The sequence below is a fragment of the Megascapheus bottae genome, chromosome 17 (genome assembly GCF_031878675.1).
Source record: "Megascapheus bottae isolate mThoBot1 chromosome 17, mThoBot2.hap1, whole genome shotgun sequence".
NCBI classification, from domain to species: domain Eukaryota; kingdom Metazoa; phylum Chordata; class Mammalia; order Rodentia; family Geomyidae; genus Megascapheus; species Megascapheus bottae.
Window position 1 is genome coordinate 51,667,940 of NC_143525.1, and position 25,406 is coordinate 51,693,345.

The window sequence follows — 25,406 nt, forward strand, 5'->3', positions numbered from 1 at the left end:
AGTGTGCCCTGGTGCTGTGGTCTTCCTGAGGTGGGAGGTAAAGGGACATGTTTCTGTACAGGAGAAGTATGGGAAGCAGGTGGCAGACCTGCAGGAGGAAATGCAGTCCACCAAAGGCCGCATGTCAAATCATGAGGTGGGGCACAAGTGAAAATATGATAAACTGGAAGACTCTCCTGTCCATTTTTCCATTGTGTTTGGGCAAATACAAATTATGATGAGGAGAACTGCTAATTGTGTATTTATTTTAGTGTAGCACACAGGAAGAATGCAGTCAGGCTGTATGTGGCAGTGTGAAGAGAATGGAGCCAAGTAGTCCCTGAGCTTCAGGTGTGAGGACAGGAGGCTAAGTACTCTAGAAGCAGACGTGAAGACAGGTTACCCCGCTGTGGAGCCATCCAGGTGACACTCAGATGCCACCCCATTTGCTCCAGTAGCAATCCGTCCTGTTTCACACGTTGACTCCGTGGCACTGATGGGTCATCTGGACCCACCAGAGTTGAGGGCTAGTCCATGCTGTTAGGGACGCGTCCCAGAGGCCAGGGGTCCCCCTGTTCTATTCCCTGTGATCCACAGCCTGGGTCTGTGCCCACTGTGCTTCTGGTGTGAACTCTTCCATGTTTTATCTCTGGTAGACCTGCCTTATGCCTGTTGACTGGACGCCCAGGTCGTGTCCTCTCTCTTGGCAAATGGCTCATGGCTGCCTGTGACAGGAGCACTTCCTCTGACTTTGGAAACAGTCCTTGCCTCAGATGGCATCAGGTGCCTTTCCATAGCCCCTGGTCACTTGTGCTCATGGCCTTTCTTATGCAAGTCCTCAGAATTGGGCTGTGCCCTCTGGGGTTATAGTCAGGTCCAGGATAACTGTCGCCTCCTTATAAAGAGTTTTCCCCACCTCATCCCTGCAGTCTGTCTGGGGGAAGGACTGATGACAAGGCCTTGTTAAAACACGCTCTTATTACCGAGCTGTATCAGCCTGTATAGAGATCTTGACCAGGCTAGGATCTGTGGGTGCGTACGAGCATCTTTTCCGGGGGGTACCCCCAGTTAGGTCTGAAATGCCTCCTCGTTCCAGGCGCCCAGCTGAGGAGGTATCCTGGGCTGGCCAGCAAGCAGGGAGGTGACGGGAGTCTGAGGCTGAGAGTGCACAGCTTGAAGTGCAGTGAGCCGGGTGCTGTGAGAGGCATTTTGGATTGATGATGGTGCTTTTTCCTCTTTTCTTCTAGTGTGTATTTTAATACAGAACTTATCACTTTCCAGAATGCCCTTTAAAGGTGACCCTGTCATAGGTAAGTGCTTTTTTTTCCATTTCTTCTTTTTTAGTGTAATTAATAGATTACAGTTATATTTGTCAGATAAAGCGCATTACTTCTCACACGTTGATTCCCCTTCTCATGTTGGTAAGTGCTTTTTGATAGCATTTTCTTACACAACTGCTCCAAGCCATGTTGGCATGGGTGTAAAAGCGGTGGGATTACAAGGTGACTGTTAGAAGACCCGTCTTGAAACCACGGTGAGGTCCTGTAGCCCTCTCCTGGTAGCCAGAGGTCCCTTTCCTGTCCATTCCCCAGCACTCCAGCGGTGGTCCCAGGGCACCCACGGCCAGTGATTGTGGCCCTGGTGGACACCTGAGAACCTAGGTGACCACCGAGTGCTGGAGTTGGCCGGGGCCACACAGCAGCAGATTGCTCAGCCCAGATCTGCCCGGTACTCTAGCCTGCAGTTACAAGTGTGTGTGTGCGTGCGCGTGTGCGTGTGCCAGGGCTAGGGCTTGAGCCCAGGGCCTGGGCACTGTCCTTGGGTTTTTCTCAAGGCTAGCACACTGCCACTTGAGCCACAGCACCACTTCAAGCTTTTTCTGTGTATGTGGTACCAAGGAACCGAACCCAAGGTTTCATGCATGTAAGGTAAGCACTCTACCAGTAGGCCACATTTCCAAAGGTTTTTGTTTTTTAACTGATTAAACTCTCTCTGTGTGTGCCCCTCCCCGCCCCCCCGCAACAAGAACCCATGATGTGTGAATGCGCCGTTAATGGGAAGTGGCATTTCGCGCGCTGCCAGCCCTGGGTTGGCAGCAGTCTGAAGCAGTCTGGCCTCCTGTACCTTGGAAAGCCTGTGTGAGCTCTCACGTCTCTAGATCCCTCCCAGTGGTGCCTCTGAGCGTTCTGAGTTTGGTAAGTCACCATCTTCATGTCTTTGGCAGATGGCTGGCAGTGGCTGATAGATGACACTCTGAGAAGTCTCCACCTCTTTTCAAGCCATTCTAGACAGCAGATCAAGGTGTGTTGGGCCTGAGTCCTATCTTCCCCTGCATGGCTGGAGTCCAGTCTGGAGGTCTGGCAGCACCAGTCTCCTTTGTGTGGTTAATGTTAGAATTTGGCATGGACTTGTTACCAGGTTCATAGAATCAGGAGGTCTTTGTAGCCCCTGGTGATCAGAATGCTAACTTTTTTCTTTTCTTTTTTTTTTTTTTTTTTTTTTTTTTGCTGTTTTTGGCCTTACTAATTATCCTCACCTCCAAAACTTGGCTCATACGCAAATGAGTAAACTGCAGTTCAGACTGTGCCCGGGCGTATGGATGCCAGTGTCACATGCAGTGAGGGGATTTGTATCCATGTTTGGGGAACAGGTGGCCACAGACTTACAGGGCTGTGATACGTAAAGCATTTTGTAGGCTGTGAGCTATGGTTTCTGGTGTGGGCAAGCTTTGGATATAGACAAGGAATAGAAGTCTGCACGTGTGTCTTTGATGCTTGTTCCTCTGGGCTGGCCTCTTCCTTCTCATAATGTCATGTCTTAAGTAGTTTTCTCGTTCTGTGAGATACAGGTACTGTCTTCTTGGTCAGTTTTAAGAGCCTTGTTATCAAAGACATCCTCCCCTTTACTCCCCTCCTTTCCCTTCCCTTTCCCTCCCTTCCCCTCTTCTTTTTGGTACTGGTCCTGGGTCTTAAATTCAGGACCTGAGTTGCTGTCCCTAAGGGGTTTTTGTGTGTTTGGTTGGTTTTTTGTTTGGTTCAAGGCAAGTGCTCTACCCCTTGAGCCACACAGCTCCACTTCCAGCTTTTTGGTAGACCTTCTCTGTGTGGCATCTTGTTCTGCCGTGGCTTCCAGGGACCAGAATTGGTCTCTCACCCTTCTTGTTCAGCACTTTTGCTTGTTCCTGATGCCCAGGGCCCCTGTGCTCCTCCATATGTGGCCCTCTACAGCTTAACAGAGCCTACTTCACCCTTGCACCACTTCATTGTTAGCCAGGCTGTATTAGAAGATGGGGAATTTACACTTTTGGGGAAGAAATAACCAAGTTCTCTATTAAAAAAAAAAAGCCAAACTAGTATAGCAAATTAATGCAATTAGCATATCTGACAGATGTCAGTGCATAGATGCATTCATGAAAAAGGATAAAGTTTGGTAAACGGTGGAAAATTCATACTCTTAAAGAGAAGCGAGAGTATGGGAGTGGTGTGATTGGTTTTTAAGCATAGCCACTCTTATCAGAAGGACCCTGATGTAGAGACCCAGGACTTCACGGCAGAGCTCTGAACATTGATTTCCTGTGTTTCAGGACACCGCTGTCTCAGCCCTAGCTGCTCTTTCCAGAGAGTACTACAGGCGGGGTCCTGGGGACACAGGTCCTGCCATTGCAGGTGAGTGAACTGAGGGCCAGCCTCCAGCTGTACCTGACGCAATTCACTCAGTGTGACCTTTTCCAGATCCATCTCCCTGCAAAGGGCGTAATGTCATTCTTCCTAATGGCTGATTAAATTTCCTGTGTGTGTGTGTGTGTGTGCGTGTGCGTGCGTGTGTGTGCGTGTGTGCGTGCGCGCGCACGTGCGTGTGCGCGTGTGCGTGCACGTGCGTGTGTGCGCGTGCATGTGTGCGCGCGTGTGTGCATGCGTTTGTGTGCGCGTGTGTGCGCGCGTGTGTGTGCGTGTGCGCGCGTGCGTGCGTGTGCGCGCGTGCGTGTGTGCGCGTGTGTGTGCGCGTGCGTGTGCGTGTGTGCGCGTGTGTGTGCGTGTGCGCGTGTGTGTGTGCGTGCGTGTGTGTGTGCGTGTGTGTGTGCGTGTGTGTGCGCGTGTGCGCACCACTAGGCCACACTCCCGGCCCCTCACATTGAAATTTTGGTCAGTATTACATTTGATTTGTAGATTGCCTTTAGTGTGGACATTTTCATAATAGTTTTAATGGTAGATGTCCTTCACTTCCTTGGTTAGGTTTATTAGTAGGTCTTTTAGGTGTTATTGTTACAGCTGTTGTGAGTGGAGTTGTTTTCCTAATTTCCTTCCCATTCTGTTTATTGTTGGTGTACAGAAGAGTGAGTGATTTTCACGTGTTGGTCTTGCATCTCCTGCATCCTGTTACGTTGCTGAAGGCCTTCATCAGCTCCAGCTTGGGGATGGCATCCTGGGGGTTTAGGTTAGCTGCATATTGGGGTAGTCTGACTTCTTCCTTTCCTATTTTGGTCCATCCCGTTTCTTCCTCTTGTCTTTAGGAGTTCTTGGTGTGTATTTCAACCACCCTCCCGCTGTTTTCCTGCCTTACTGCCTGAAAGGGGCGGAGCATTACTAGGGTTCCTCTGTTATGCAGCTCAGTAGTGGTGACTGGAAATCTGGGCTTTATCCAGCAGGACCCCTTGATAGCACCGGTCTTCCCTGTCCTCCCTCAGAGTCACTGACTGTCTTCACGGTCCTTCCCTTGCTCTCAGTTCTGCCTCTCCCTCTGCCTTCTGTTCCTGTCCCACCTCTGCTTTTCTGCTGATGAGCACATCATTTTCACAGGTCTTGTGCTTTTTTAGTGAGTGGAGATGAAAGCATGGATGTGCCTGCCATTTTCTTTTCCTTTATGAGGAGGTTGTATTTCCACAGTAAGCTTGATTCTCACAATGAATGAAATGCAAGTACAAATGTGCCAGTTGCTCTCACACCACTTTTGCATTTGATTAAAGTTACTTATAAACACCTTAAAATCATTGTATAAGCCTGGTGCGGTGACTCATGCCTGTAATCCTAGTTGCTTGGGTTATGGTAGAAGACCAGTTGGGTAGAAAGTGCTAGAGACCCCCATGTCAACACTGGCACAACAAACTTAGGCACAGTGGCACATCTTGCCTGTTTTCCTAGCTATGCAAAACAAGTAACTAGGACTATGGTCCAAGCAAGCCTGTGCCCAAATGGAAGACTACTCGAAAAACACTGACAGCACAAAGGACTGGGGCATGGATGAAGTGGTAGAGTCCTTGCCTAGCAACCATAAGACCCGGAGTTCAAGCCCTAGTACTTCTAAAACAGAACAAAATTCCCCCTTGTGTAAGTTCTTTCTTTCACTTCTTTTTGTCTACGCCCTGGTTGCCCAAGTGCCTGGCTGGCATTTCTGCAGGGCATGTACAGGCAGTAGGAGATTCTCTTCACATGTCTTCTCTTTTCCAGGGGAACTGATCCCACAGTACCTTGCTGAGCTTCAGAGTCCTGAAGAAATGACTCGCTGTGGCTTCTCCTCAGCCTTGGGTGCCCTCCCCAGCTTCCTTCTGAGAGGCCATCTGCAGCAGGTGAGGCTTTGTGAGCAGGTGGACAGAAAGTGGGGCAGGCTCGGTCAGTCAGCGTTTGTGTGGTGTGGTCTATGGTCATGCATCTGGCAGCATATGTGGCCATAGGAAAGGACAGCAGCTGGCCGAACTTGAGGTGCTGGCTGACTTGCTCCTGCAGGACAGCCCTCTTCGAGAGTTGCCCCCAGTCAGCAGGAAGGAAGCTGCGGCTGCAGTGGAGCCAGGCTGGTGTCAGAGGGTGTGGACCTGTCCCTAGAAGCACACACGACACACTGACATTTTTGTCTCTCTTTTGGATTTCACCTTGCACCCCATAGCAGCGACAGCTGCTGTTAGAAGGGAGTGGGCCTAGCTTTCCCTGTTCGTGTGCTGGCTGGTCAGTGTCCTTACATACTTTCAGGTTTCTCTGTTGCTTTGTCCAGCCCCTGCCAAGTGCTTCCTTTGCATGGTCCAGGCCCAAGCTGGACCTTGCCAGGCCGTCATCCTAGGTGGCCTGTGACTCACTCCTTCGCCTCTGGGGGCCCTTCTTTCTCACACTGCCCTGTCTATTCCTAGAAATGCCTACCTGCTTGTTCTCCTGCATCAAATGGTTGGTCATCCTTTCCCAGGGTCCAAGGCTCTTCTGTCCTCGGCTTGGCTCTTCTCACCTCCCTATCCTGGTTTCACTCTGTGCTTCCTGAGTGATTGACAGGCATCCCGCCTGGCCCTATGTAGCCTGTGTTTCTCCCTGTCCTCCCCACCTGTCTGTCTCACAAACAAAATAAAACAACACACACACATGCACTCATGCACACTCACTCACTCACTCAGTTGGTAGTTGACACTGCTTTTGGGAATTCCATTTCCTTCAGGTTCTCACTGGTCTGAGAGCAGTCACCTGCATTTCACCCAAGGATGTGAGCTTTGCTGAGGCTCGGAGGGATGGCTTGAGGGCAATCTCGAGGTGAGTGAGTGGGCCCGCCATAGGTGGTGGCTCCTGGTAGAACACACCTAGAGGGAGGTACTTTGTTTTCTAGTCCCTCTTCTCCCCTTCCCACCCCTCCGCTTACCTCCATTTTTCCCCTTTCCCTTTCCCTTGGTGTCAGGGAACATATCCAGGAGTCTGGAGAGGCCTTGAGACAGTTGTATGTTCTTAGTGATAAACATTAAACTTGCTATGTAACTACAACTAGGAACGATGAACTAGAAACAAGTAGGTACCAGTGGCTGGTGCCTGTAATCTCAGCTACCAAGGCGGCAGAGATGAATGGTTCCAAAGACTTACCTCTAGTTCACCAGTCAGGCAGTTGGACTGAAGGTGTGCCTCAAGTGGGAGAGTGCCATCCACAAGTGAAAAAGTCGAGCAAGAGTTCAAGGACCTGGCCCGGAGTGTGGCCTAGTGGTAGCGTGCTTACCTAGCATGCACAAAGGCCCGGGTTCGATTCCTCAGTACCACACACATAGAAAAAAGCCAGAAATGGTGCTGAGGCTCAAGTGGTAGAGCTCTAGCCTTGAGAAAGCCCAAGGACAGTGCACAGGCCCTGAGTTCAAGGCCCAAGACTGTCAAAAAAAAAAAAAAAAAGGTGGTAGAGCTTACAAAGCATGCATCAGGCCCTGGGTTCCACCCTCAGACCTGGGGAATATGCCTCAGCTGGAGGCTGCTAAGGACTGTGGAGCTTGTAGTGGCGTCTGCCTGTGGATCAGTGTTCAGGACTGCCGAGCCTTCGTCTTTCCAGTCTCCTACGGCAGTACCAACTCCCTTTTGTCGGGATGGAAGGGAGGCTACCGTATAGACCATGGGGACTCGGCAGCCATTCCCACCTGCATGCAGAGGGCACCCTCCTGGCTGTGCTGAATGTCCCTCTTAGGAAGGCTTGTCAGGGCACCGACATGAGGCATGGGCTGACACGTCAGGACTGATTTTGCACATTGTAATTTTAGCATTTGCCAGACCGTTGGTGTAAAAGCAGAGGGGCCTCCAGATGAAGCAGTGTGCAGAGAGAATGTTTCTGAGATTTACACAGCACTGCTGAACTGCATGTGTGACTATACCACCGACAGCAGAGGAGATGTGGGATCCTGGTAAGGACAGCATCTGTGCCTCCGCAGCCTGTTGCCTTGTGCGTGGCCCCGAGGGATGGGGCTTTTGGCCGCTTTTCCTATGTCTCAGATGACTGAAACAGACCCTCCTGACTGCAGGCCTTGCCCCAGCTGCACCTGGAGCTTCCTCCCATTCTCCATTCAGGAAAGCACCCTGTGGGGCGGCCTCCCTGCTCCAGCTTTCTCTACAGCAACATTAGCTGTAGACATTGAGTGTTCTGTTGAGTTGTGTTGCGTTGTGTTTGAGCTGGGGGCTCGGGGTTCATGTCTAACAGTACTCCTGGTCACCGTGAGAACTGCTGTCATTCAGAGGCTCAGGAGGACGTGGGTGCTCTGGAGAATCTCTGTTCTGAGTTGATGGCTTCCAGGGGTTCAGCTGCAAGTTGTCTTGATTCCTGATTGGAATCCAGATTTGAAATGATGGGTGTCATATCCTGGCAGAAACTCTCCTGAGGACTGTGGGCTTTGAAGTCCTGTGCTGGACCCAGGCGTTATGGTCAGGCAGGTCTGTCCAGGCTGCAGAAATAGATGCCTGCTGTCTGCACGAGTGAGGGTGGGCTGTCTACAAGACTGAGCAGAGTGTTCTGAGAGGTGATGGGAGAGGGCTGATAGAAAAAAAAGGATATGCCACTCCATGGGTTATTTGGGCCTAATTTTTGTTGTTTATTGTCAGTACTAAGATTTAAAACTGGGGTCTTGTGCTTATTAATCAGGCACTCTGTCACCTGAGCTGCGTCTGCAGAGGTTTTGAGCTATTGTAATCCTCTGCTAGGAGCGTTCTGGGTGTGTACTAATTATTACAAATGAGGGAAACCTCTGAGCCTGTGTTCCTTTGGGTCTGGCTACTGCACTTAGTATGAAATGTTTTGAAGGTCCTGCCATTCTCCATCTCCTACGAGCAGGAGTACAGGCGCGAGCCATGGCGCCCATCCTGAGCCTTACGTCTTCACTTGATTTTTCTAGGCAGCCTAAACGCTCACCACATAGCAGGCAGGTCCCAAAGCTCTATCTGCTTTGTTCAGTTTTTGTTGTTGTTGTTGTAGTTTGTTTGGTTTCTTCAATTGTTTAAATGCTGCTAATCTAACATCATGAAAATGCCAACACTGCTCAAAGTTATCGACAAATTCAATGTAGTACCCATCAAATTACCAACAACATTCTTCAGTGATATAGAAAAAGCAATGTAAAAATTCATATGGAATAATAAAATACCCCAAATAGCAAAAACAACCCTTAGCAGAAAAACAGTGCTGGTATACTATCAGTATCAAGCTTTCAAACTATATAAAGCTGTAGTTGTAGAAACAGCTTGGTACTAGCACAGGAATAGATCTGTGGGCCAATGGAATGGAAAAGCTAGAAATCAACCCATAGATCTATTGCCACCAAGTATTTGATAAAGGAACCAAAAACACAAGATGGAAGAAAGACAGCTTCTTCAACAGGTATTGTTGGCAGAATTGGCTATACATGTGCAGAAAACTGATGCTAGATCCTTATATATCTCCCTGCACCAGAATCAGCTCAAAAGATCAAACTCCTCAATGTAGGACCAGATACCCTGAAAGTATTACAGGAAGGGATAGGAGAAAAACTAGGGTTCCTTGGCATAGTTCAAATCTTCCCAAGAAAAGATCCAGAATCATAGCGAATCAAAGAAGGACCGGATAAGTGGAACTATGTCAAACTGAAGAGTTTCTGCATGGCCAAAAATATAGCTAGTGAGATAAATAGAAGGCCCAGAGAATGGGAGGAGATCTTTACCAGCTATGCATCAGACAAAGCCGCATATCTAAAAATACAGTCAGAGCTCAAAAATTTGAATCTCCCCAAAACAAATCCTCAAAGAAGCAACAACCCAACTAGTAAATGGGCTAAAGACTTGAGAGACTTCTCCAAAGAAGAAATAAGAATAACCAATAGACACAGGAGGTGGTGTTGGACACCTGGCCCTAAAGAAAAGCACATCAGCTCTGGGGTTCCACCTCCCCCAGTTAGAAAGGCACAACAATGACAGATGCTGGAGGGGATGCAGCCAGAAGGGAGCTCTGCTTCACTTTGAGTGGGAATGTAGACTTGTTCCACTCCTCTGGAAAGCAGTATGGGGGTTCTTTAGAAGACTAAACGTAGAGCTTCCCTATGACCCAGGAATCCCATTTCTAGGTATCTATCCAATTGGCCACACATGCTAAAGCCACCAGCACAATCCTGTTCATTGTGGCATTATTTACCAAGCCAAGAACCAACTCAAATGGCCCTCAATGGATAAATGGATCAAGAAAATGTGCTATACATGCCCAGTGGAATTCCGTTCTTCCATCAGAAAGAATGACATTGGCCCATTCATAAGGAAATAGGAAGACTTGGAAAGAATAATACTAAGCAAAGTAAGCCAGACCTAAAGAAACATAGGTTGCATGCTTTCCCTCATTTGTAATAACTGGAATATACCTATAAATCTACAAGCAAATGCAATGAATAGTAAAAGACAAATAATCACACCTGGCTATGATTAAATTGCAATCCACACAATTCACACCATGAGAACAAAAGAACATATCCCTAGGAGAGGGTCTCAGGGCTCAATAGCGCTGTACATAAGATCATGTGGAGTGATGTTTATTAAAATGAACAGCAATAAGTGGAAGTAACAAGTTTTGGGGTTTTTGGAGGGGGGTCAGTTGTGGGACCTGAACTCTGGGCCTGGGCGCTGTCCCTGAGCTCTTCAGCTCAAGGCTACTGCCCTACCCCTTGAGCCACAGCACCACTTCCTGTTTTCTAGTGGTTAATTAGAGATAAGTCTCATGGACTTTTTAGTGCCCTGGCTGGCTTTGAACTGTGGTTCTCAGATCTCAGCCTCCTGAGTAGCTAGGATTATAGGCATGAGCCACCACACCCAGCTCAACAAGGTGTTCGTGTTTTGTTTTGTTTTGTTTTTGCTAGTCCCGTGGCTTGAGCTCAGGGCCTGAGCACTGTCCTTGGGCTTTCCTCAAGGCTAGAGCTCTACCACTTGAGCCAAGCACCACTTGGCTTTTCTATGTATGTGGTACTGAGGAATTGAACCCAGGTCTTTGTGCATGCTAGCTTTATTCCCTTCTTCCCTTTGTCTTGTATATACAAGTTTATTTGATTTGGAGAGGGGACAGTGAGGCACAGAAATGGGACAAAGGCCATTAGACACGATGTTGGAAATGAACTATATAACTTTAGGGGGAGAGAAGTCAGAAGGGAAACCTGGGAGAGAATAAGGACGGATTGACTGTACTCATTACCTGACTCATATAACTGTAACCCCCCGTACACCAGGCTTATAATAAAATTTAAAAAAAAAATAAGTAAATTCTTGGGCTAAGAGTGTGGTTTAGTGGTAGGGTGCTTGCTGAGCATGCACAAAACCCTGGAAGTGCTAGAAATGACACTGAGTTGAGGGCTATCCTTGAGAAACCCCAAGGACAGTCCCCAGGCCCTGAGTTGAAGCCCTAGGACTGGCAATAAATAAATAAGTAAGTAAGTAAGTTCTGCTACTCTGTGTTGTAGCTTCGGTGATCCTGGTCTCCTCAGAACCCGAGTCCTCTCATAGGTCAGAGTGGAGGATTGGAAGGGGCCCTGTGGCTGTTTTCTGCTTTGCCTCCTCGCACCGGGCTACAGCATGGTAGAATAGCAGAGCCCAGGCTGCTGCTGCAGCAGGGGCCCCTGGGGTGCCCTCACATGGGTTCCGTGGTGCTGGTGCTTCATTAGGACAGCTCTGGGGAGCGGTGGTGTGCCTGTGAGTGCACTCTCACGGCCTTGTTGGGACTCGTCCAGTCTCTGCAGGTGTCAAACATGAAGTCTCTTGTTCAGTAACGTGCGGGAGACAGAAGGGCTGCCAGCTGCTTGAACTGGGTTTCGCTGATGTTTCCTACTGAAGTGGGATTTCTGTAATCTCCGAAACTCACCCTGTGTGTGAGTTTCTTGAAGTGGAGCCTGTGTGTGGCCCTCAGGTCTCCACACTCCTTGCTGCAGTGCACCGGGAACCTTCTCCCAAGCAAGAGCTCCTGCCAGCGTGTTCTGTGGGCTTTCAGCCTGGTGTGTGAGCTGGGTGGGGCGTGTCAGGACTCCAGCCTCACACTGACTGACAGTCCCCGTGCACCCTGTCCTGCAGTGTCCGTGAGGCCGCCATGACCAGCCTCACGCTGACAGTCCCCGTGCACCCTGTCCTGCAGTGTCCGTGAGGCCGCCATGACCAGCCTGATGGACCTGATGCTCTTGCTGGTGCAGATGCAGCCCACCCTGCTTGAGGCCCCCGTGTGAGTACTGGGTGAGGCCACCCTAGACAGCCGCCGTGGGCACCCGTCGTCAGAGATGACCATCTCGGGCCTTTGTCCTGACCCTCCCCAAGCCTGTGGCTGGTGGCCAGAGTTCTCCCTTGCTCACCAGCCCAGTTCACTGGCGGGTGAGGCCAGGGCAGTTTCTGGGCTTGGGTTCCGTTCCTGAGGCTCCCTCCGGGATGGGCTGCCGTCACTCCGTCAACCCTTACAGCTAGATTTCTTGCCAAGGCCTTGGGTTCGGCCTAGGTGGTGTCTGGTCTGTAGCATTGCCTGACCTCTCCTCTGGATCCTCTCCTCCTCTGTCTTCCTTGCCCTTCCCTTTGTTGTGCCCTCTCTTCATCCCATCCTCCTTTCTGCCAGCTGCTTGCCCATCATTCTTCTGTCTCTCCCTTCTTCCTTCCCAGCACTATGGCAGCCTTCACGGGCATCTGCTGTGTGGCTCCCGGGATGTGGCGGCAGGCCGGGTGAGGTGGCTTGTGAGCTAAAGGGGCTGTCCTTGGTCACCCTCAGGTGTGAGCGTGTGATGTGCTCACTTGCCCAGCAGGCAAGTGAGAAGATTGACCGGGTCCGCGCCCACGCTGCCCATGTGTTCCTGACGCTCCTACACTTTGACAGCCCCCCCGTCCCCCATGTGCCCCACCGAGGAGAGCTGGAGACGCTGTTTCCCAGGTAGGTACTCTTGGGGCATATCTGCCACCTCCTCCACCTGGTGGCCCCCCGAAAGACCCCAAAGAACTCAATTTCTTTCAGGTCCACCATGGCCTCGGTGAACTGGAAGGCGCCTTCCCAGGCCTTCCCCCTCATCACCCAGCTCTTGGGGCTGCCTGCCTACCGTTACCACGTCCTGCTGGGGCTGGCTGTGTCTGTGGGTGGCTTGACAGAATCAACGGTGAGGTGGTACCTGCTAGGGTGGGCTGGAATTTGGCTTCTTCCACCTGGGGCCAATCCTAATGCATTCTTCTTTTGCCAGGCCTGGGGCTTAAACTCAGGTCCTGGGCACTATCCCTGAGTCTTGTTGTGCTCAAGGCTAGCACTCTGCCACTTAAGTGCCACAACACCATTTCTGGCTTTTTCTGTGGATGTGATACTGAGGAATGGAACCCAGAGCTTCATGCATGCTAAGTCAGCACTCTACCACTGGGCCACGCTCCCAGCCCCATAATCCATTCTCATGCGGGAAGTCCACAGAGTCCCCAGTGTCCATCTCCCTGCAGTTAGTTTCTCTCTTTCTCCTTGCCTTTCTCCACTCTCTGTCATTTAGCTGTGATCAGGAGTCCAGCTTCTTGCCCCTGTCCTGAGGGGACTCTTATGTGGCTGAGCCTGGGAAAGGCAGAACCTGCATTTTCAGTGGGGATCGTTATCTTCTGGGGGGCCACAGCCCCATGTCTGTATGGGTATGGGGGCACCAATGCTTTTTGGCTTCTTATGGCCTTGATGCCAGACACATTACCTGAAAAGCAGGACACAGGACTAGTTCAGATTGTGTGTCTTTAAAATGCTTAAATTTTGGCATTATTGTAAATGAGTACATAATTTTGTAGCTGACGATTCCAACTCCATGGAGTGCAATTATTTTTTCTTGAGATATTCTTTTGGAAATTTGAAACAAGATTACAGAGAACGGTAGGACAGCGTCTGCCCACCAATTCGTGGCTTCAGTCTGTTTGATCCCCATTTCTGGCAGACACACCCTCCAGCACCAAGGTGCACTGGAGCTCTCTCAGGGGGAAAAGGTTTTAAACTCATTCCTGAACTATGTTCCCCCGCTGCGTGTCTGCCCGTGTCTCATCCCCCGCTGCGTGTCTGCCCGTGTCTCATCCCCCGCTGCGTGTCTGCCCGTGTCTCATCCCCCGCTGCGTGTCTGCCCGTGTCTCATCCCCCGCTGCGTGTCTGCCCGTGTCTCATCACCCGCTGCGTGTCTGCCCGTGTCTCATCCCCCGCTGCGTGTCTGCCCGTGTCTCATCACCCGCTGCGTGTCTGCCCGTGTCTCATCACCCGCTGCGTGTCTGCCCGTGTCTCATCTCCCGCTGCGTGTCTGCCCGTGTCTCATCACCCGCTGCGTGTCTGCCCGTGTCTCTGATCTCCCGCTGCGTGTCTGCCCGTGTCTCATCTCCCGCTGCGTGTCTGCCCGTGTCTCATCTCCCGCTGAGTGTCTGCCCGTGTCTCATCACCCGCTGCGTGTCTGCCCGTGTCTCATCACCCGCAGTGTGTCTGCCCGTCTCATCACCCGCTGCGTGTCTGCCCGTGTCTCATCACCCGCTGCGTGTCTGCCCGTGTCTCATCACCCGCTGCGTGTCTGCCCGTGTCTCATCTCCCGCTGCGTGTCTGCCCGTGTCTCATCTCCCGCTGCGTGTCTGCCCGTGTCTCATCCCCCGCTGCGTGTCTGCCCGTGTCTCATCACCCGCTGCGTGTCTGTCCGTGTCATCACCCGCTGCGTGTCTGCCCGTGTCTCATCACCCGCTGCGTGTCTGTCCGTGTCATCACCCGCTGCGTGTCTGCCCGTGTCTCATCCCCCGCTGCGTGTCTGCCCGTGTCTCATCACCCACTGCGTGTCTGCCCGTCTCATCACCCGCTGCGTGTCTGCCCGTGTCTCTCATCCCCTGCTGCATTTCTGCCTGCATCTCTCTCAGGTGAAAGTTCTCTGTCACGCACTGGTCACGCACTGTATGGCCTGGCTCAGACTTGCCTGTGGCTGACTCAGAGACTCCCCCTGTGCTTTGTAGGCTGCTTTTCATACCCACAGGGCTCTCCTGTGTCTCAACATATTCTGTGAAGAATTTACTTCTTTGTCCTGTGAGGGCCACTGCCCTCAGGATGGCTGAGGTGTCTTCATGTCCAGTCCAGTTCTTGGTGCCCTGGAGGCTTGCCCGTCACCCTTTGCTTTCTCTATGGTGTTAGACTGAGCTAGCAGGCTGGGCCGTGGTTTTTTGTCTGCTCTTGTTAGGCCCTCACTGATGTCCAGTTTTCAGGGCCTGTGGTCCCTCTGCAGGATGGGGTGGGTTTTTTCAGGCTCTGTGGAACCTACAGTGCCGGCACCTGCTTGGTGGCAGCCCCATAGTTGCTGTGTCCTGGTGAAGGCATGGGGCAGCTGGGCTCAGGCCCGGTGTGTGCCACAGTGGCTGCTGAGCCCCTTTAGGGGCTCTTGTCTTGGTAGATGAGTGTGGTTTCAGACATCTACTGTCAATCACTGTGGCCAGGCAGTGTTGGCCTTACCTGTCGGCGTCTTGGTGTTGCAGGTCAGGCATTCCACTCAGAGCCTCTTTGAGTACATGAAGGGGATTCAGGGAGACCCACGAGACCTGGGGGCCTTCGGGGAGAGCATCCTGCGTGTCTTTGAGGATAACCTCCTGAATGACCGGTAGGTGGCACCCGTCTCCAGAATCCCCAGGCACAGCAGCAGTTGGCTCACTGACTGGTGGGCCCAGCTGGCCTCTGGGCTTGGTCTGCACCTACTGTGGGAAGCAAAATTTTGGGCTCTAGGTTTTCGGTGAGTTTTTACTCCATGGGGCTGAACCTCAGCATCGGTAGCGTGTACAGGGACTGGGTGGTGTCCTCTCACAGGGCACTGTCAGCTTCCTGGCTGTGGGGTGACTCTGGAAACTATACGCAAAGTGTGGGGTGCAGCCTGCTGGCCCACGTGTGTCTTGAAGCCCAGGCGCCTCCACTGGACTCTTGGAGTCCTGGCTGCCATGCCTCAAGCAGTCCTGATAGTCTGCGACAGTTGCTGAGCTTGCGTTTCATCTAGTTTGTGTCCCTGGGCATCGGCATTATCGGCTGGGCGGCCCACGGGTGGTAGCTGGGCCGGCATGGTCGAGAATGACTCCATCTGGGCCTCGTAGCCTCACACACAGAGGACACACATGCATGGCTGAGTGTTCCTTCTTCTTGGGTAAAACCCAAGCAGTGGAACAACTGAGTTCCCCGTAGGAGTGTTTAACTTTTGAGCAGCGGCCAGACAGGTTCTTGGAGCAGATGTGCTGTTTCTGCTCCATGGTAATGCCCCAGCTCCTGCATGCTCCCATCCTCCCCGTATTCTGGGGTCAGCTTCTCAGGCAGCCATTCTGCTGTGCATGCGGCCCCCCAGTTTCCACTGCCTGCAGAGGTAGGGCCTGTTCAGCTGAGGCTTCCCTGCACAGGTCCTCTGTCAGGTCCGCAGTTTGCCCGTGTCCAGGTCCTAGTTGTCTTTTTACAACTCTTGAGCTTTGTGGAGTGAGTGTGTCATACGTGCGTTAGTTCCAGTGTCTCCTCTCATGTCGTATATGAGGAGATTGTTAAATTTCTTTCTAGAAGTTTCACAGTTTTAGGGTCCACAGTCAGCCCTATGTACATTTGGGTTTGTGTGGGGACACTGAGGAAGCATGCTCGTTTTAATGTTGCACTGGACAGGCAGGTGTCCAGTGCTGTTGGTCGGGAAGACTTCTGCAGCGCTTTCGTGCCTGGTTAGTGCTGCAAAGTGTGCAGGTGAATGCAGTCTCCGCGTTGCTGCTGCAGAGCCCCCCTTCGACCCCCCCTCAGATGTCAACGTGCCAGCTCTGTTCTGAAATTTTTCACGGTTGTTTTGGTATTTCCTCTGTGCTCCCTTGTGAACTCTAGAATGTGCACGTTAGTTTCTAGGATCCTATACCAGGATTGGCCTGGGACTGCCTCAGCTCAACGCATCTGGGGAGTGGACTTGGCCTGGGCAGCTGTTCTACCTGCCTCTTCCTTGGGTGTTCTGAGCTCCTGAGCATGAGGGCCAAGGTCTCACGCATGCTGTCTTCTCCCCTCAGGGTATCTGTAGCACTACTGAAGATGTTGGACCAGATGCTGGCTAATGGGTGCTTTGACATTTTCACCACCGAGGAAAAGTAAGATCTGTTGAGGGCTTGCTGGTTGGTAAAGCCCATGTCACTCATGTTTTATTTTTTATTCATATTTGTTGGTTTGTGTTCTCAGTTGTGGGGCTTGCACTCAGGCCCTGAGTCTTCTACCACTTCTGAGCCACAGCATCACTTCTGGTTTTCTAATGGTTTACCCAGGCTGGCTCCAAAACACGATTCTCAGAATTATAGGTGTGAGCCACTGGCACCTGGCTGTTTATTTTTTTGACACAAAGCTTTACTTGTGCTGCCTGGGCTGGCCTTGAATTCACAAGCCTCCAGCTTCAGCCTCCAGAGCAGCTCAGACTGCAACAGCTCACATCATAAGCAAAGCACTCATATGTGGAGCTCAGGACGTAGGAGATAATTCCCAGGGGCATGGAGTCCTCGGGGTTTGACAGCTGAGGTGCCATCTAGGTAAGGTAACATTTGCCAGGGCTGTTGGTCAGGGCCACTCTGGAAGCCACTAGAGGCTGGAACATGAGAATGGCTGCAGGCTGCATGGCAAAGGGGAAATGAGAGTGCAGGGTGGTGGAAGGCTGCAGAGCTCTGGCACTGCATCCTTCAATGCACGGTAGCAGTTACCACTACCTTCTGCCAGGACTGGCTTTGTGAATGAATGTCCTGAGAGCTCAACTTCCTGAGTAGCTCACGCCTGTGATCCTGGTTACTCAGGAGGCTGAGATCTGAAGATCACAGTTTGAAGTCAGCCTGGACAGGAAAGTCTGTGAGACTGATCTCCAATTAATCACCAAAAAAAAAAAAAGAAAAAAGGCCAGAAGTAGAGCTGTGGCTCAAGGGGTAGAGTGCTACCCTTGAGCACCAAAGCTTAGGGATAGTGCCCAGACTCGGAGTTCAAGCCCCAGGACCAGTACATGGAAGGGAAAAGGAGTTTAAATATGTATTTTCTTGTTTAAAATGTTTATAATATACTGGGTACCCACTGGTCACACATATAATCCTAGCTACTCAGGAGGCCATCTGAGGGTCATGGTTCTGAGCCAACTGGGACTGACAGATCCTTGAGGTTTTTATCTCGTTATCCAGCAAAAAGCTACAAGTGGAGGCATGGCTCAAGTGGTTTAACAGTCCACTCACGGAGGTGGGGTTGAGGGGAGAGCTCAAGTCCCAGTACTGACATCAAACAAAACAAAGTAGTGGAAAAAATACCTCCTGTTCTTACATGGCTCTTTTTATTTCTTAATTTGCTTGTTAACTTTTGCTTTATGGATTTGGTATATACAGATTTAGCATTGAATCTTTTTTTTTATCAGATGATGAATTTATGGAGTTTTTGTTACACTCTTTGTATTGACTTAACTGTACACCTGTACCTTTTTCTTTCCACATACACATATGTCATTACCATATTTTGTGGAAATTCAGTCTGACAATCTTTCATTTAACTTGGTTCTTTATCCCATTAAGTCGTCTTGATTTTAAAGCTACCATTTAAAGAAACATTTAAATGTTTTTTTTTCCATTTGTTCTACATTTATTCTCTGTTCCTTTCTGTCTGACCTCTAATTGATTAATACAATCATTTTCTAATTCTGTTTTCCTCAGACTGAATGAAGTCTAATTTTCAATACGTTAGCCTTTTTCTGGGACCTTGCCCAGTAACGTTAGGACTTGTGAGTTTGACTTCCCTTCAGAGTCATAAAACATCACCTCTTACCATTTCTTTTTCCACGGATGCTTATTTTGAATTATCTTTCCCTCCCCTCCTGCACACACACACCCACCCACCCGCATACTGGGAATTGAACCAAGGTAAGCACGCTGCCTCTTGAACTATATATCACAGATTCCCTGTATTTGTTACTTGGTTTAATTTCTGTATTTTGGGGATCCCCTCCTTGCCCTCCCGCCTAGAAAACAGCCCAAGTGTACGGAGTGATGGCCCTGTTTTGACCCAGGTTATTTTCAGAAGACGTAGAATTCAGCTTTCACCTTGCTATTCAGATCATAGTTCTACTTTTTTCGGGCTTTTCCTGTTGCCTCTTTAAGTCTAGCCCATTTCCCTTGGGAAACCCAGCATTACTGCCCTATCAGCTGCTCTTTCTTCTCTTGCACTGCCTCATCACCTCTGATGTGCCTTACCAGCTGTTGATTCTCTTTACTAAGTGTCCTGCTTCTTGCTTGCCAGCCCCCTAGTGCCTTTTGTACAAGGTCCTCTCCTCTTGAGCCTGGGGCTCCTTGCCTATCCAATGTTTGATCTCATTGCTTGCCAGCACTCTGGATGCAGTGTTTGGTGAGTGGCCGCGTCAGCAAGGGAGGCCTGGGCTGGGGATTCGTCAGCTAGCACTTCAGTTTGTCTCTCGTAAGCACTAAGAATTGCTTGGCTATCAGAGCACAGGGACACTCCAGCCAGAGGTGGCATCTCCTGTTCCCCAGTAAGCACAGCACCCTCCAGGTACCCATTTGTCTCAGAACTGGGGGGTTTGTCCAGCTTGCAGTGTCGGGACCAAGCTTGCACCTGCTGCTCCTGTAGGCCTTTCTGTCCTGAGAGGCTGGACACAGGCTCACCTCTTGGACATGTGGTGACAGTGGCAGCCGATGAGCATCCAGCTGCTGTTGCGTTGACAGTGGATGCTGGGGTCTGAGAGGGAGGTGGGGCTGTGGTAGGGTGACTAGGAGGGGGAGTTAGGCAGTGGCTGACCCCAGCGGCTGTGGAGAACCAGCATTGCTAGCAGGGTAGAGTGAGGGGTTCAAGTGGCTTCAGGTTCTTGCCTGTGACACACGTCAGCAGGTGTAGGTGGGAGCCCAGGTCCTGTGCAGAGGTGCTGGGGTGAGGTGCATGCGGCTCTGTTCAGAGAGCTCCCCTGCTACACAGTGGAGCTCAGAAAGCCCTCTGCATACTGCTGGCCGGTGAACCATGCAGGGTTCCCAGGGCCCACGGGCTGAGACCTAGACGGGCCCCGACACTCGGAGCCCTACCTAGGAAGCCTGACGTGGTGGGTGTGCTGAGCACATGGCTAGGTGAGGTTCCAGAATGCCCACAGCCCTCAGCAATGTGATGCCCTGCCCCAACAAGCCTTTCAGGGGTCTGCAGAGATGCTAGAGAGAAACCAGTGGGGTGAGAGCGCTGGGTGGTTTGGGGTGAGGCCATCTATGCTGCTCTGCCAGGGGACAGCTGGACCCTCCTGTCACTGGGCTTGGTGGGGAGGTGATTTCATGGCCTGAAGTGTAGCAGTCCAGCACGTAGGTCACTGTAGTGGGTAGAGATATGGCCTCAGCCAGCCACAGCTTCCGCTGGGCATAACTCTTGAGGTCAGTCACTTGAGCAACTGCTAAGGTCAGCCTGCTGGGGGTGATGTCTACTCACTTAGGACCTGGTACCTGTCCCTCACTGGCAGGTACCCCAGGCAAGCTGGTTCTGTTCTGTCATCACTGGGTGGTGGCAGCTCCAGGGAGGCCCCACTCTGGAATAATGTATTTTTCTTCCAGCCACCCATTTTGTGTACAGCTGCTTACACTTTGTAAGGAAGAAATCAAGAAGTCCAAAGACATCCAGAAACTGCGGTCGAGCATTGCAGTGTGAGTTCTAAATGCTGCTGGCATTCAGAGCGGCTTAGTACCTCCTGGTGGGAGATAGTTTTACTCTTAAAGCTATTTAAAATCAAGTGTGCATTTAAGACAACAGTAGCAAAAGGTAAAGCTGCTTGGTGTGGTCTGTGTGGCACCTCCATGGGGGCAGCAGAAGGCTCAGGACTGCGCCTGGAGTCGGGTGTGTGAGGAGTCCTCCCCCCCCCCCCCCAGCCACCCTAAAGAGCTGAAGGGGTGGTCAGCACCTGGATGGCCCCACAGGTTCCCAAGGAGCGGGGGTTGCTATGACAGAGCAGGTTTCTTGCTAGTCCTCTCTGAGATGTCTCAGGGTCTGCTTCCCTGTCTGGTGTTCACACACACACACACACACACGCAGGCTCACATAGTACACGAGTGCACATGACTGCACACACGCAGGTGTGTGCCCCATGCATACTGAGGGCTCTGGGCCGTGTCCTTCCTGTGTTTCCTCCCCTCAGCCTATGGGCTGGCTATGTCGTCCTCGGGTAGCTTTCTGTTGTTCCATGCAATCTCTTATCACACCCTGGTGGGTCTTCTGCAGGCTCTGTGGAATGGTGCAGTTCCATGGTGACGTGAGGAACAAGGTCCTTCTGCAGCTCCTGCTCCTCCTCTGCCACCCATTCCCCGTGGTAAGTGTCTGCCTGAATCTTAGGCCACATCAGCTCTGCCACCCAGGCCCTGTGGTGAGTGTCTGACCATGAGAAGCGGTAAATTCCCAGGGCAAGAGCTAGCAAAGAGAGTAGGCGAACGACCTGCCCTGTGGCAGGCCACCTTGCCTGTCCTGTGCAAATCTCTACCTCCTCCCTGTCCTTCCTTCTGGACCAGGGTATAAGCTCAGCTTTGATGCACACTGGCTCTCTGCATGATGGTCCATTCCCTCTTGGTGTGCTCCAGGTCCGGAAGGCCGCGGCCAGCCAGATCTATGAGATGGTGCTGACCTACAGCGGCGTGGTGGGTGATGAAGTCATGGAGGAGGTCATGCTTGTTCTCAGTGACACAGCCTGGTGAGTGGGGCTCTCCTGACCTGTGATGCTCATTCCTGTCCCCTAGCTCCAGAGGGGACAAAGGGAAGGCCCTGACACCTGGGGCTTCAGCTAAGAAAACAGTTAGCATACATAGAGTGCTCTCCCAGTGCCGGTGCCTGCAATCCTAGCTAGCTGAGATCTGAAGATCAAGGTTCAAAGCCAGCCTGGGTACTAAGGACCCAGAGACTCTTGTCTCCAGTTAATTACTATAAAATGGGAAGTGGGGCTGTGGCTCAAGGGGTAGGGTGGTAGCCTTGAGCTGAAGAGCTCAGGGACAGTGCCCAGGCCTAGCGTTCAAGCCCCAGTGACCAACAACAACAAAAAGAAAACCTTCTCTCAGTAGTTGGTTGTGACTCAGGCACTGCTGTGGCGAAGGGACTTGGAGAACGTTACGGGTCATCTCCACTGGAATGCTGGGCATCAGAAATACAGGGAAAACAAGACACACACAGGCCCTGGCCCAAGAGGGGCTCGGGGCTCCCCACATTGCTCCCATCCCTACAGTCAGTCCCCTCTGTGAAGGTCATGTGCCTGTGGGGACATGTTTCAGAGGTTGAACAGAACTTGCTCCAAAGCCTGGGTTATGGGGGGGTCGGGGCTTGGAAGTAGCTGGGAATGGTGATTGTGTGGCCATGACACTAAACACTTAAGTGGCACTTCCTGTGATCCAGGAACGAACTGCACACCCACAAACACTGTTATATTCTTGAGTACAGCCCTATACAATATCATATGGTCTTGTACACACTACCTGTGCATACTTACTACATACCTGTACTCACATACACAGTCACCATCACACATTCTTACCCACCCCACACATGTGCATTCCACATATAGTCACAACTACATATATTGTGTCCAGTCACAATCCCACACTGGTATCCACAGATATACAGTCCCAACACATTGTATCCACATGTAGTAAGAACCACACACGCGTGTCTGCACATATAGTCACAATGACAGACACATGCGTATAGAATCACACACTGCTGCTCAGGGCATGCCTGCATTTCTGTCCTGAGCATAGGCTTGCTACCTGTCCTGGGGATGAGGACTGGGCATGGGTGGAGCCACGTGGGCCAAACAGAGGCGTTGGCTCCCTCAGATGCTCACAGCCCCAGGATGCTGGATGCAGGTCTGTTGTAGCCAGCTGTGTCCTGTGTCCACAGATGCCCCATTGGCTGCTGCCAAGGCCTCCTGGTCTTAGAGGGTAACTATCCCTTGGCACTATGCAGGAGCTCCTTTCTGATAGCTAATTCCAGACCTCAAAAGAAGCTTTTCTTGTTTTTGTGAAAGACACGTTGGGTACTTGCATAGCACTGCTGAGCAGTTGTGGTCAGTACTGGATTCAGGGGAGCTTCTGAAGCCCTCTGCAGCTACGGCCAGGCTGCCCTGTGAGAAGTGATGTCTTCCCCACCCTGTGCTCTGGAGAGCAGTGGAGCCTGCACTGTGCAGGCTCCTGCCGCCAGAGGCCAGCGCAGACTCAAGTCCCGTGCTTTCTCTCCTCTTCAGGGACGCCAAGCTCCCGGTGGTGAGAGAGCAGCGGAACCGCCTGTGCGACCTCCTCGCCGTGCCCAGACCCCAGCTGGTGCCCAAGGTAGGCCCTTGCCGCTGGCCGTTTCCTGAACCCAGTTGGGGTCAGCTCGTCGAGGGCGGCAGTGTGCTCAAGCCTGTCCTCTTCCCACTGCCCACACCTGTGCTGGACCCTGTGTCTTCTTCACACTGTGCTGCCAGGTGTCCAATCCTCAGAAGGCTCATGTTGACCCAGGTCCTCGTCATCATTGTCTTCCTCCTCCTCCTCCTCCCCCCTCAAATAAACGAGGCAGAGAAGCCTTAGCTACCCGTTACCACCTCCTGGCTCCCACACAGGAGTCCTTTTGGGTTCCAAATCCAGAAAAGGGGGGCGGGAAGGAGCTGGTCAGTCTGACGCTGCCGTTTCTCTTGTAGCCTGCTGCTGCTGAAGCTGGTCCTGGGAGCTGAGCCCTCAACCTGCTGGCTGGGCTGCGTAGTAGCATCGTAGAGCATGGAGAGACCTGGTGCACAGCCTGTCCACTCGAGGGCAGCGGTGGTCATCACCAGGGGGCAGCATTTCCCCACGCCTCTAGTGACCCTGGGCTGCGGCTGCATTTCTCAGAATAAAATCATGTGTCCACCTATGCTCGTCTCTGAGGCTGATGTGCCAGGGGTCCTCTTTCTGCCAGAGGCTGGGCAGCGCTCGTGCAGGCACTCAGAGACTGACGCCCAGCCCTGATGGGCAGGTGCCGTCACTGGCTGCATACAGGTTACGGGTGACTGCCCTTCCACAGGTATGGCTGCTATCCAGGTTAGGGGACACAGACAGCAGCCAGGTGAGTGGCTGAACCCAGCGTGTCCTCTTAGGGAAACATAGGTCACTCCTTTGGTCCTCAGTGTACCATTTTGGCCCAGTGTCTTCTCACTTCCCAACAGACACAGGGCCTCTTAAGGGAAGGCAGCAGCTCCTTCTCATACCTGCCACTGGGATAGGCCTTAAGCAAGGGCCTCTCTCGCCTCTCGGCAGCACAGGTTCAATACAGGAATGGTGGGAGCAGAGCTGGCCTCTTGGGATAGGTAGCTGAGTGCATCCACGTGTGTCCAGTTGCTTGACTTGTGTGTGCGTCCACTGCTGCCTCCGAGGAGTTCCCCCCCCCCCCCCCGCCCCCAGGTCTGGATTAAGCCACCAGGCCTCCTCATGCCAGCGCCTCCATCCTGGAGCAGGAGGCGAGGCCTTGTCACATGGGTGGGGCTTTGGTTCTTCCCGCCTCCTGCTGCATCACATGCTTCCTGTGGGTCCCAGGTGAGCGGCTAGCTGAGGGCCCCATGTGACCAGGCACAGCTAGGCCCACTTGCGGGGAAGGCTCTGCCACTCTCCTGCTAGGGCATCGCAGGTGACTTCTGAGTGTTCAGTGGTCCCAGACACACCACACAGGACCTGTCGGCGGCACTCAGCAAAGCAGCTCCTCTGTCCATGGGACGCCTCCTGGAGGCTGTCCCCGCGGGATCCCACCCCTCACCAGATCCTGCTCGTTGCAGATGGTAGTGGGTGGCCTGGGAACCCCTTGGCACGTGATGTCGAGCTTGTTCTGGGGACCACGTTCAGTAACTGCCTCTCCTCCTCGCAGCTTCAGGGAAGCCAGGATAGACATGGACAGCACAGGCCCTCATGGCAGCCGACACCATACTTACTGATGGCTGTGAGGACAGGTACCACAGGAGGTGGCACAGCAGCGCATCTCCTAGGAAAGTTCTCTGAAGGGTGGGTGTGCGCTTTGTGGCAGAGAGGAAAGCATGCTTGGCAGAGGTGAGTGGGCCTCAGATCCACAGAGTAGGAAGGCAGCGCCTGGAAAAGGGAGCAAGAAGAGTCAGGCCACAGCAGGGACCTGCAGCTGCAGCCCCAGAAGCTTTGCCTGCGTCTCCTGACAGCACGATGCGGTAGGAGGAAAGGTAACAGACCAAATCCCATAGGAGACCCCCACAATCACAATGGATGCCAAATGCCTGCACCCATGTCAAGAATGAGAGCTCAGGGCGCCTCAGACCTCAGCCACGCCGAATCTCTCAGACTTTGTGCCCCAGACTCCCGAGGTGGCAAGCTTCCCCGGATTCCTGTGCTCCATATGGCAGATCTGGCTAACTTCAACAGAGAACATGAAGATAAGACCACAGCATCGCCAGCAAGGCTCTCAGAACTGAGCTGGCCCGTTCTAGACACAAAACAGTACATGTGTTGTTGTTGTTTTAAAGCAAATGGGACAGAACTTGGAGCTGGTGGCTTACATCTCTAATCCACCTTAGAAGGCAGAGATCTAAGGATCAACCAGGCAAGAAAAGACATGAGACTTTTACCTCTGACCACTAAAAAAACAAAGTGGAGCTGTGGCTTAAGTGACAGAGCACTAGTCTTGAGCAAAACTAAGGGACAGCGTCCAGGCCTTGAATTCAAGACCCAGGACTGGCTTGCGCACGCATGTGCGCGCGCGCGCACACACACACACACACACAC

The 25,406-nt window shown here is 52.0% G+C and overlaps 2 protein-coding genes across 4 annotated transcripts in view; one reads left to right on the forward strand and one right to left on the reverse strand.

The window, feature by feature from the left end:
* Tbcd (tubulin folding cofactor D) overlaps positions 1-23,541 on the forward strand; it is a 148,688-nt gene extending 125,147 nt beyond the window's left edge. The window contains exons 24-39 of the mRNA XM_090351442.1: positions 1,227-1,289; positions 2,204-2,280; positions 3,563-3,644; positions 5,424-5,542; positions 6,391-6,482; positions 7,460-7,600; positions 11,821-11,904; positions 12,436-12,594; positions 12,676-12,814; positions 15,162-15,283; positions 16,695-16,772; positions 20,235-20,324; positions 20,896-20,983; positions 21,249-21,358; positions 22,898-22,982; positions 23,333-23,541. Of these exons, the coding sequence (XP_090207568.1) occupies positions 1,227-1,289; positions 2,204-2,280; positions 3,563-3,644; positions 5,424-5,542; positions 6,391-6,482; positions 7,460-7,600; positions 11,821-11,904; positions 12,436-12,594; positions 12,676-12,814; positions 15,162-15,283; positions 16,695-16,772; positions 20,235-20,324; positions 20,896-20,983; positions 21,249-21,358; positions 22,898-22,982; positions 23,333-23,365 (1,562 nt within the window). The 3' untranslated portion in view covers positions 23,366-23,541. The remainder of the gene's footprint in view (positions 1-1,226; positions 1,290-2,203; positions 2,281-3,562; positions 3,645-5,423; positions 5,543-6,390; positions 6,483-7,459; positions 7,601-11,820; positions 11,905-12,435; positions 12,595-12,675; positions 12,815-15,161; positions 15,284-16,694; positions 16,773-20,234; positions 20,325-20,895; positions 20,984-21,248; positions 21,359-22,897; positions 22,983-23,332) is intronic.
* Positions 23,542-24,076: 535 nt separating this feature from the next.
* The window catches only part of Qtgal (queuosine-tRNA galactosyltransferase), a 65,213-nt gene continuing 63,883 nt past the window's right edge, over positions 24,077-25,406 (reverse strand). For all 3 annotated transcript variants that reach the window (XM_090351443.1, XM_090351445.1, XM_090351444.1), the window contains one exon: positions 24,077-24,743. The gene's annotated coding sequence lies outside the window, so the exon portion shown is untranslated. The remainder of the gene's footprint in view (positions 24,744-25,406) is intronic.